General features: G+C 42.2%; 2 protein-coding genes across 2 annotated transcripts in view; both read right to left on the bottom strand.

The window, feature by feature from the left end:
- The window catches only part of LOC115825416 (probable C-mannosyltransferase DPY19L1), a 13,933-nt gene extending 2,232 nt beyond the window's left edge, over nt 1-11,701 (bottom strand). Inside the window, exons 1-15 of the mRNA XM_030789247.1 lie at nt 11,461-11,701; nt 11,289-11,313; nt 10,941-11,028; nt 10,586-10,723; nt 10,185-10,305; nt 9,741-9,834; nt 8,282-8,339; nt 7,949-8,040; nt 7,670-7,769; nt 7,428-7,505; nt 4,505-4,564; nt 4,314-4,397; nt 2,512-2,583; nt 1,193-1,312; nt 577-751 (exon numbers count right to left, since the gene is read on the bottom strand). Of these exons, the coding sequence (XP_030645107.1) occupies nt 577-751; nt 1,193-1,312; nt 2,512-2,583; nt 4,314-4,397; nt 4,505-4,564; nt 7,428-7,505; nt 7,670-7,769; nt 7,949-8,040; nt 8,282-8,339; nt 9,741-9,834; nt 10,185-10,305; nt 10,586-10,723; nt 10,941-11,028; nt 11,289-11,313; nt 11,461-11,701 (1,546 nt within the window). The remainder of the gene's footprint in view (nt 1-576; nt 752-1,192; nt 1,313-2,511; nt 2,584-4,313; nt 4,398-4,504; nt 4,565-7,427; nt 7,506-7,669; nt 7,770-7,948; nt 8,041-8,281; nt 8,340-9,740; nt 9,835-10,184; nt 10,306-10,585; nt 10,724-10,940; nt 11,029-11,288; nt 11,314-11,460) is intronic.
- A 419-nt stretch (nt 11,702-12,120) lies between these two features.
- Nucleotides 12,121-12,500, bottom strand: part of LOC115825148 (homocysteine-responsive endoplasmic reticulum-resident ubiquitin-like domain member 2 protein) — a 20,833-nt gene continuing 20,453 nt past the window's right edge. The window contains exon 9 of the mRNA XM_030788932.1: nt 12,121-12,500. This exon is cut by the window's right edge and continues 751 nt beyond it. The gene's annotated coding sequence lies outside the window, so the exon portion shown is untranslated.

The raw sequence follows: 12,500 nt of genomic DNA, 5'->3' as shown, positions 1-12,500 counted from the left end.
TTCTGGGCGTCTGGGCACTGAGTCTGGGCTTACGGGTCTGGTCACTGAGTCTGGGTTTACGGGTCTGGGCACTGAGTCTGGGTTTACTGTTCTGGGCACTGAGTCTGGGCTTACGGGTCTGGGCACTGAGTCTGGGGTTACGGGTCTTGGCTTACGGGTCTGGGCACTGAGTCTGGGGTTACGGGTCTGGGGTTACGGGTCTGGTCACTGAGTCTGGGCTTATGGGTCTGATCACTGAGTCTGGGGTTACGGGTCTGGGCACTGAGTCTGGGCGTCTGGGGTTACGTTACGGGTCTGGTCACTGAGTCTGGGGTTACGGGTCTGGTCACTGAGTCTGGGCTTGCGTGTCTGGTCACTGAGTCTGGGGTTATGTGAGCAGATGAGTGCAGTCTCTTACTTGTGGAGTAAAAAAAACAGCTTTGTCATATGAACTGTGTGCAGTTTCTCAGACACAAGAATGAAAATTGGAGAGATATTGCTCTAATGCTGTGTTCTCCATTTCTCTCTGTAGGACAGGGCTTTCTGTTTCTCTCTCTTTCTGTCTTCCATAACTGTCTCTTTAAAGACATCACTCACTGGGCTTAGTTTGGGTTTTGATCCACTGCAGTAGCTCCTCCTGGGGCGGGTTACTGAGATTAACCATGATATTCCATTGGCTCTCATAGTTGACCACACCCTGAATAGCCATGATGGACAAAAGGCCATAAATCAGGCATTCATGTCTGTGGCGCTCACCCACCCAGCTAAAAAGCTGCAAACAGGGCAGAGAGAGAGAGAAAGAGGGAGAGAGAGAGAGAGAGAGAGAGAGAGAGTGAGAGAGAGAGAGAGTAGGAGAGAGAGGGAGAGAGAGAGAGAGAGAGAGAGAGAGAGAGAGAGAGAGAGAGAGAGAGAGAGAGAGCAAGAGGGAGAGAAAGAGAGAGTGAGAGAAAGAAAGAGAGAGAGAGAGAGCAAGAGAGAGAGAGAGAGAGAAAGGGAGAGGAAGAGAGAGAGAGAGAGAGAGAGAGAGAGAGAAAGGGAGAGGAAGAGAGAGAGAGAGAGAGAGGGAGAGAGATAAAAAAGAGAGAAGTGTATATCAGTTATTTCTAGTGATGTCTTATATTAGATATATTTATATGTCTCTCTGGTTGTTTCATGTATGTGTGTATGTGTATGTGCGCGCATGTATGAGAGTACGTGTATGTGTATAACTCACCGGCCTTGAGCAGATGAGTGAGGCCATAAGACACATGTGAGGAACCAGAAGGAGTTTCAGCCTCATCACCAGTAAGGCCATTAAAGAGAACACCAGTAACTGGAGACAGTGGAACACTATCTGATCCACACACACACACACACACACACACACACACACACAGTGAGGTCATTATATGGAACACCAGTAACTGGAGACAGAAGAACAATATCTGACACATAAACAGGCTGCTTACATCAGTACTGGACTGGGAGCAAATGTTTTGTAGTAAGAAATGGATGATCCAAATAACGTAGCATTCATTTTTATTTTCAGCCTCATTTTCATTACACACAACAACCAAACTGATTCTGTTATGTAACATTAACAAAACATGTTTCTGTATCTATGGAAACAGAAAACACCCATTAAAATTAAAGAGAGAAACATTTACCAAAAGGTCTTGTATTACTCCACCATGTCCTCTGAGGGAAATAAGTAATTACATTCACACTTCCTGAAAATAAGCTATTGTGTTCTGGGTGGCGGGGGAAAGGGGGTTGTTTGTGTGGAGGTAAAGTGCAGTCTCACCTCTCCATTGGCAAGCTGAGCAATTCTGCAATAAGAGAGCACACACATCAATGTATCCTACAGCCTACACCGCGTCTATGGTTTATACCTCACACCTCACACTGTGTCTATGGTTTATACCTCACACCTTACACTGTATCTATGGTTTATACCTCACACTGTATCTATGGTTTATACCTCACACTGTATCTATGGTTTATACCTCACACTGTATCTATGGTTTATACCTCACACTGTATCTATGGTTTATACCTCACACTGTGTCTATGGTTTATACCTCACACTGTGTCTATGGTTTATACCTCACACCTTACACTGTGTCTATGGTTTATACCTCACACTGTGTCTATGGTTTATACCTTACACTGTGTCTATGGTTTATACCTCACACTGTGTCTATGGTTTATACCTCACACTGTGTCTATGGTTTATACCTTAAGCATGGATAAGTCTATGTAGTTTTTTTGTGGTGTATGACAAAGGAAAGAGTGAACACTCACTCATCAGACTCTTCTGTTCGGCGTTTAGACTTCCACATTTCCTTAATGGACTGCACACACAGACATACACACATGCACGCAAGCACACAGATTCGCATGCACACACAAACGAACACGTGCACGCGCACACACACACAAACACACACATACACACACACACACACACACACACACACCTTAAAGACTGCACAAGCATGAAAATTAAGCCAAGAAATATGTGTTATTAAAAAAAGCGTTTGGTGTGTAAACCTTTCCCGTGACGGCGGCCACCACTGCGACAGCTGCTGGCAGAACCAGAGTCTTAACGTAGCTCAACGCCGTCTGACACAGACACAAACATCACTTAACACTACTGACAAATACAGTACACAGACATAAACATCACTTAACATTAATAACTACACAAAGACACTAAACAGACATAAACATCACTTAACACTACTGACTACACAAAGACACTAAACATACACAAACAACACTTAACACTACTGACTACACAAAGACACTAAACAGACATATACATCACTTAATACTACTGACTACACAAAGACACTAAACAGACACAAACATCACTTAACACTACTGACTACACAAAGACACTAAACAGACATATACATCACTTAATACTACTGACTACACAAAGACACTAAACAGACACAAACATCACTTAACACTACTGACTACACAAAGACACTAAACAGACATAAACATCACTTAACATTAATGACTACACAAAGACACTAAACAGACACAAACATCACTTAACACTACTGACTACACAAAGACACTAAACAGACATAAACATCACTTAACATTAATAACTACACAAAGACACTAAACAGACATAAACAACACTTAACATTAATAACTACACAAAGACACTAAACAGACACAAACATCACTTAACATTAATAACTACACAAAGACACTAAACAGACACAAACATCACTTAACACTACTGACTACACAAAGACACTAAACAGACATATACATCACTTAACATTAATGACCACACAAAGACACTAAACAGACATAAACAACACTTAACATTAATGACCACACAAAGACACTAAACAGACATAAACAACACTTAACATTAATAACTACACAAAGACACTAAACAGACATAAACAACACTTAACATTAATGACTACACAAAGACACTAAACAGACACAAACATCACTTAACACTACTGACTAACAGACATAAACAACACTTAACATTAATGACTACACAAAGACACTAAACAGACACAAACATCACTTAACACTACTGACTACACAAAGACACTAAACAGACATAAACAACACTTAACATTAATGACCACACAAAGACACTAAACAGACATAAACAACACTTAACATTAATAACTACACAAAGACACTAAACAGACATATACATCACTTAACATTAATGACCACACAAAGACACTAAACAGACATAAACAACACTTAACATGAATGACTACACAAAGACACTAAACAGCAGGGGGGGTATTTAAGAAAACGGGATTAGTGAAAACTCAGAGTAAGTAGTAAACCTCCTAATAAAAGAGCCCTATGGCTTTGTGGTAACTCTGAGTTTTCACTAAACCTGCTTTCTGAAACACCTCCCAGGTCTGACCTGCTCAGTGAATCAGTGAATAAACAGCTGTGAAAGACAGAGCCACAGTAATCTCTTACTCTTAAGTCCATAAAGTCATTGTCAGCCGCACAGGTGAACATCAGTGTGTGAAAATCCTTATATCCTGTCAGCTTCGATCTGAGCAGATTTATCATGTAAGCCTTAGAGGGGAAAACACACACACACACACACACACAGGTGAATGAAACAGCAGTATGAGTGAACTCTGAGTGTGTTTCCCAGACTCAGAGAGCATCAGTTTGACTCTATGTCCTATTCAGTGAGAAACACACACTGGTCAAATATAGAGGCTCACAAAAAAGGGAAATTAAGTCTCCTGCATACTACTCACTACTTTTACGTCATAATTAGTATGCGAGTAGTATATAGTATGCCATTTCTGACACAGCCTGAGTCTCCTGCTTACATCATTGGAAAAGCCGTCAAACAGGGATGACATCATCAGTTTGAAGAAAACAAGGAAAACATGCCAGGCCACGCCCTGTGCCACCTGAGAGGTCAAAAGGCGAAAGGTCAGCCAATCATTTCCCTCAGATAAAGTGAACTGATTTGTACTTGTACTGTGCCCATGGTATAACAAGGTGATGAGTGTCTTACTGCTGTCTGGGCTAGAGAGTCAAAATGCCTTTTTATGCTGTCCCGTAAAATGACCACACCCTGAAACAGACAAAGACAAGCCACATGTGCCTCTCTTACACAGACAAAATACTAACAATATATTCACTAGAAACATAACCACTAAACATGAGCATATAATGCAGAGAACTTCTATTCTGGTCTGTAACACAGCAGTGTCTGATGAACCATCTTACCCAGGTAGCACAGATGGAAGCTGTGTAGAGAGATGTGAGCACAGATACATCTCCAAACATCAGAGCAAAACAGGCAGCCTGAGACACCTAGAGCAGACACACTCAACATCATACACACACACACACTACCAATGACCTAGAGTAGACACACTCAACATCATACACACACACACACTGCCAATGACGTAGAGCAGACATACTCAACATCATACACACACACACACTGCCAATGACCTAGAGTAGACACACTCAACATCATACACACACACACACACACACTGCCAATGACGTAGAGTAGACACACTCAACATCACACACACACACACACACTGCCAATGACCTAGAGTAGACACACTCATCATCATACACACACACACACTGCCAATGACGTAGAGTAGACACACTCATCATCATACACACACACACACACACACACTGCCAATGACGTAGAGTAGACATACTCAACATCATACACACACTCACACTGCCAATGACCTAGAGTAGACACACTCAACATCATACACACACACACACACTGCCAATGACCTAGTGTAGACACACTCAACATCATACACACACACACTGCCAATGACCTAGAGCAGACACACTCAACATCATACACACACACACACGCACACTGCCAATGACGCAGAGCAGACATACTCAACATCATACACACACACACACTGCCAATGACCTAGAGTAGACACACTCAACATCATACACACACACACACACTGTCAATGACCTAGAGTAGACACACTCAACATCATACACACACACACACACTGCCAATGACCTAGAGTAGACACACTCAACATCATACACACACACACACTGCCAATGACCTAGAGCAGACACACTCAACATCATACACACACACACACACACACACACACTGCCAATGACCTAGAACAGACATACTCAACATCATACACACACACACACACACACACACACACTGCCAATGACCTAGAGTAGACACACTCAACATCATACACACACACACACTGCCAATGACCTAGAGTAGACACACTCAACATCATACACACACACACACACTGTCAATGACCTAGAGTAGACACACTCAACATCATACACACACACACACTGCCAATGACCTAGAGCAGACACACTCAACATCATACACACACACACACGCACACTGCCAATGACGCAGAGCAGACATACTCAACATCATACACACACACACACACTGCCAATGACCTAGAGTAGAGACACTCAACATCATACACACACACACACACTGTCAATGACCTAGAGTAGACACACTCAACATCATACACACACACACACACTGCCAATGACCTAGAGTAGACACACTCAACATCATACACACACACACACTGCCAATGACCTAGAGTAGACACACTCAACATCATACACACACACACACACTGTCAATGACCTAGAGTAGACACACTCAACATCATACACACACACACACTGCCAATGACGTAGAGCAGACACACTCATCATCATACACACACACACACACTGTCAATGACCTAGAGTAGACACACTCAACATCATACACACACACACACACACACACTGCCAATGACCTAGAGTAGACACACTCAACATCATACACACACACACACTGCCAATGACGTAGAGCAGACACACTCATCATCATACACACACACACACACACACTGCCAATGACGCAGAGCAGACACACTCAACATCATACACACACACACACTGCCAATGACGTAGAGCAGACACACTCAACATCATACACACACACTGCCAATGACCTAGAACAGACATACTCAACATCATACACACACACACACACACACACTGCCAATGACCTAGAGTAGACACACTCAACATCATACACACACACACACTGCCAATGACCTAGAGTAGACACACTCAACATCATACACACACACACACACACACTGTCAATGACCTAGAGTAGACACACTCAACATCATACACACACACACACTGCCAATGACGTAGAGCAGACACACTCAACATCATACACACACACACACTGCCAATGACGTAGAGCAGACACACTCAACATCATACACACACACTGCCAATGACCTAGAACAGACATACTCAACATCATACACACACACACACACACACACTGCCAATGACCTAGAGTAGACACACTCAACATCATACACACACACACACTGCCAATGACCTAGAGTAGACACACTCAACATCATACACACACACACACTGTCAATGACCTAGAGTAGACACACTCAACATCATACACACACACACACTGCCAATGACGTAGAGCAGACACACTCATCATCATACACACACACACACACTGTCAATGACCTAGAGTAGACACACTCAACATCATACACACACACACACTGCCAATGACCTAGAGTAGACACACTCAACATCATACACACACACACACTGCCAATGACGTAGAGCAGACACACTCATCATCATACACACACACACACACACACACTGCCAATGACGCAGAGCAGACACACTCATCATCATACACACACACACACTGCCAATGACGTAGAGCAGACACACTCAACATCATACACACACACACCTTCATAACAAAAGATTGACACACTCTGCCAATGACCTAGAGAAAACAGATTATACTGATGACAGTGCAGATTAGGGGGTAAAATACAGTTGTCCTTCAGTTAAAAGGCGGTCATACCACTCACCACATGGACAGTCAGCAGAGCCTTAATTTTAGACAGGGGAATATAATCCAGAATATAACAGGCAAACAAACAGGCAATCTGAAACAAGAAATCAAATGAACGAACAAACGAACGAACGAACAAACGAATGAATGAATGAACGAATGAATGCTACTTTGCGGTAGAGAGACACAAACCTGTCTACATACAGTGGTTGACAGGGAAGTGTGACAGGTGTACCTTACCTGTGTGACTGCCCTTACCTGAGTCTGTAACACACACTGGGCAAAAGACCAGGAAACGACAAAAAGAACATTACACACTCCAACACCAATCAGAGTTCCCCTGCCTGGGTTTGGCCTTCTGCAAAATAACCCAGTCAGTGAAGAAAACATGACAAACCATTTCAGGACTCACAGAGCAATAACCCGGCGAACCCCACAAAGAAAGAACAATGTCAAACATGCGTGGGGAATTTTAAAAATCTAAAAAGAAACATAAAACTCTGTTCTGTTCTGTTCTGTTCTCTTCTATGTTTTTACCTGAGTGTACAGGTCAACAGGAGCATTTGCAGGACAAAGAATGGGTAAGCAAAACTCTCCCTCAGCGGAGGTGTCCACATCACACGAGTACTCTGAGGAGATCACACACACACACACACACACACACACACAAATACAAATAAAAACACAAACATGCATAAATGTGCATAAACACAAAGAAATAAATGAATCAGTTATAAATAAATAAGAGTAAAGATTGAATATGTTTTGTGTATATTAAAGATAAATGAGGTGTAAGATGTGTAATTACAGGCTGTTTTAAAAGTGATGGTTCACTCTGTGTGTGCATTTATTCTGCGTTTAATCTCTCACCTCTCCATGGTTAAAGAACAAGCACAGGACAGTGACCAGGCCTCCGAGACAAGAGCGACTACACACAGAAAAGACAATACATTATGACATTATACAAGATTATACAACTCTGACCCCACACAACGCAAGACAATACATTATGACATTATATAAGATTATACAACTCTGACCCCACACAACGCAAGACAATACAACCCACAGACAAAACAAACAACAGACAAAACAACCCACAGATCAAACGACCCACAGACAGAGCAACCCACAGACAGTACAACTCACAGACAGAACGACTCACAGACAGCAAACCAACAGAGTGTACAGACAGTACAACTCACAGACAGAACAAACAACAGACAGCATAACCCGCAGACAGAACAAACCGAAGAAAGAACGACTCACAGACAGCAAACCAACAGAGTCCATAAACTAGACAGTACAACCCACAGACCATTTAAACCACAGCCAGTCCAACCCACAGACAGAACAACTCACACACCATTTAAACCACAGCCAGTCCAACCCACAGACAGAACAACTCACGCACCATTTAAACCACAGCCAGGCCAACTCACAGACAGAACAACTCACTCACCATTTAAACCACAGCCAGGCCAACCCACAGACAGAACAACTCACGCACCATTTAAACCACAGCCAGTCCAACCCACAGACAGAACAACTCACACACCATTTAAACCACAGCCAGTCCAACCCACAGACAGAACAACTCACACACCATTTAAACCACAGCCAGGCCAACCCACAGACAGAACAACTCACGCACCATTTAAACCACAGTCAGTCCAACTCACAGACAGAACAACTCACTCACCATTTAAACCACAGCCAGTCCAACCCACAGACAGAACAACTCACACACCATTTAAATCACAGCCAGTCCAACCCACAGACAGAACAACTCACACACCATTTAAACCACAGCCAGTCCAACCCACAGACAGAACAACTCACTCACCATTTAAACCACAGCCAGTCCAACCCACAGACAGAACAACTCACACACCATTTAAACCACAGCCAGTCCAACCCACAGACAGAACAACTCACAGACGGTACAACTCACAGACAGAGCAACCCACAGCGTGTCCAACCCACAGACAGAACAAACCACAGACAGTATGACTCACAGACAGAACAAACCACAGACAGTATAACCCAGATGCAGTGCACCCCACACACCCACTTCATGTGCCTGTTTAAGGTTCAGCACTCACACAGCTTATAATAATAATCGTTATTCACCCTCCAAATCACATATCACTTTCCTAACACAGAGGCGGGAAAGTATGAGGTGCAGAAGAAAGAGGGGGGAGGGGAGAGCAAGAAAAAGTGTGAACATTTTAAGAGATGGCTGTGCATTTCCATTGGTAACTGTATGATTCTGTAGGCTACAGTGTGGCTACAGTGTACATATACATCCTTACTGTAGTTTTGTTACCTGAGATAAGCACCATAGATACAGAACAGACTCATCAGAAAACCATTCAGAATGAAGATGGCGCTGACGTAAAAGTGGGTGGGGTCTCCCATCCCTGGGGGCGGAGCATAACAGTCACAATCAGACGTGAGGCGGGGGTGGGTGGAGACTCTGCTCTTAGAGATTCATTTGATTTATTTGTGTAATAAATAAAGAAATAAATCAGCAATGTGACTGTAACTGTGAGGTCATGTATTATGCAAGTGTACAGCAAGTATATGCTGTGTTGTGCCCAGCTGCCATGACACCCCAACAATAATAAAACACAGCCAATTCAGTCAAACCCGGTGTTTAGTCCCACATAACAATGAAATTAGGTGTGTTAGATCGAAGGCTATTAGATTAACAGGCAGGAATGTTGGAGATTGAGCAATGATATTCCCATGAGAGGAGTATTTATTGCACCTGTACATATCTCTACTGGTTCCTGGCCATTCCCTCTGTCTACATCCCAGCATGTTATAGTGGGGATGCCAATGAAGTCCATCAGGCCTGTGTACACCCTGAAAAGCATCCCTACAAACACCTGCCAGCCAGCAGCACAGAGGAGAGGATACGTTTGATTTATCTATTTATGTAACCAGCCAAATAAATCCACTGAAACTCAGTGACCCACAAACAGGCAGGCAGATTGACAGATACACTTATCAGAGTAACTGAAACTGTGAAAACATTGCAAATCTGCAATTTTAATTGTGTACTAATGCAATGATTGTTGTTGTTTTTTTTTAATTTACAGTGGGAGACTGTTCCATTTTATGACTTACTTCTATATTTCTCATTATTATTAGGACCTGCCTGTTTACCTCAGGGTATAGACTGAATCTCTTCAAGGCATTGATAACCAGCGGATACTCGGTAAACTGGTCGTTAAGGATGAAATGAAGTCCGGTAGTGAAAGAAGGGGCACGTATGAAGTTCTTAAAATATGAGTAATAAAGCCCCTAAAGAAAGAAACAAAAGAAAGACGTAATGCAGTTTCACAACTGTTCACTGACTGCACGTTTAATTAGGACAGGTGGGCATTTGGGAACACACTGGAATTACTAAATTGTGGACACTCAGAATAGCTTCTGCACATACGGTACGTCCGCACTTGCCCTCCTAACTCTTGACAGCGAATCGGCAACCACACGAACCTGTTCACCCGACTTCACTCACCATCTCTGTGCGAAATGCCATTTCTTTTTCTAGCGCAGAAAGACGAGAGAAATTGTGGTCGTTCTCAAATAGCATCATCAGGTAACGCCTGTGTTACAACATAGCCAAGCAGACAATGGGCATGACCTTTAGTAAGAAGCTCATTTTGAGTCATGCAGTCAGTGTCATTGAGTAAACGTATGAAAAGACGGAAGGAAATAATGAATGAAAGAATGAATTAATAATAAGGCAATTTAATCTCTTCATTTTGAGGCAAAGACACAAGCTGTCATAATGAACTCAATTCACTGGTATCAAAGAAAGTAATTTTTTCCCTCAAAGAACATTGCTGCGTATGAGTTATCTTACCAGTGAATATACCCGGCGAAGGCAGCTGTAAACACAGAAGAACAGGTTTTTAACATTCAAACGTTTTAACAAACAACGCTTTAAGTTTTGGCAGTGATTGTTTAGCGTCACATGACACAAACCAATGAGGCGATGTAAACTAATTTAGGTTACCTCTAACTCATCGTCTTACCCATACTCAAAGTGATGAAAAGGCTTATAGTGGCTGAGAGCGTAATTCCAAGTCTATCTGAGACAAAAGACCCTATTTTGTGCAGAGGTCCATCTTTGCTCCGAAATAAATCTTTGACTGTGGTTCGTTTGTGTCCTGTGTGGATGCAGTGGCTTTGCGTCGTTGAAGAGTTGTTTGGGTTGCAGAGTGAGCATTGACACTCCTCTACTTCACCGTCAGAAAAACTTCGAGTTCTGACCATATTTCTCGAACACGACGACACCTGTTAAATAGCTTCCTCAACTCACTTCAGCATATGACCCGAGGTTAAGTTAAAATATATGGCAGAAAAAACAACTAAATTAAAACGCTATACACAACAAATTGCGGGATGTCGAAAGAAATCACTTTGTACGTAGCCATGGTAACAAATAAGCGACGTGACACCGTGCTGTTCTATGTCTCGTGATATTGCTAAACTTCTTAACCGCCAATAATGAAGTAAAGATTTTACAAGGAATGTTTAAAAAAAACAACAACATAACATTCATTTGAAAACGAGTTGATGTCCCCGTCACTGTTAAATACGGTTTGGGAACTCGTTGCTAAACTTCAAACAGATAAGAGAATACGACAAAAGTCAACGATGTTTTCACCACAAAACAAAGACCATCACATCCATTAAGAGTGGGGAACCGAGGAACTTTATTCCAAAGCTTTTTTTGGTTAAGAAAAACAGTCTTAGGTTCTCACACAATTTCTATCATTTTTAGCTTCTTACACTCATATTTTCAAACATGTAAGTATTTTACATAAACACAATGTGGCAACGTTTCACTCTCTCTCACTGACACTCAATCTGAACTCAATGAGTTAGGATAAAGGGAGAGAGACATTTAAAAAGTGCCTTTAAAAAAGAAATAAGTAATCTGTTTTCATCCATCTATAATGTTTTCTGTCACTAAATAATTTTTGATGCATGCACAATATTGTCAAATAGTACCCCTCACACCAACCCTCAGTTCACAGTTGAAGAGTCTTTTAAATTCTCTTTTTCGTTC

The sequence above is a fragment of the Chanos chanos genome, chromosome 12 (genome assembly GCF_902362185.1).
Source record: "Chanos chanos chromosome 12, fChaCha1.1, whole genome shotgun sequence".
Taxonomy (NCBI): domain Eukaryota; kingdom Metazoa; phylum Chordata; class Actinopteri; order Gonorynchiformes; family Chanidae; genus Chanos; species Chanos chanos.
The sequence above is the reverse complement of the archived record's forward strand: the minus strand, read 5'-3'. Positions and strand labels throughout refer to the sequence as shown.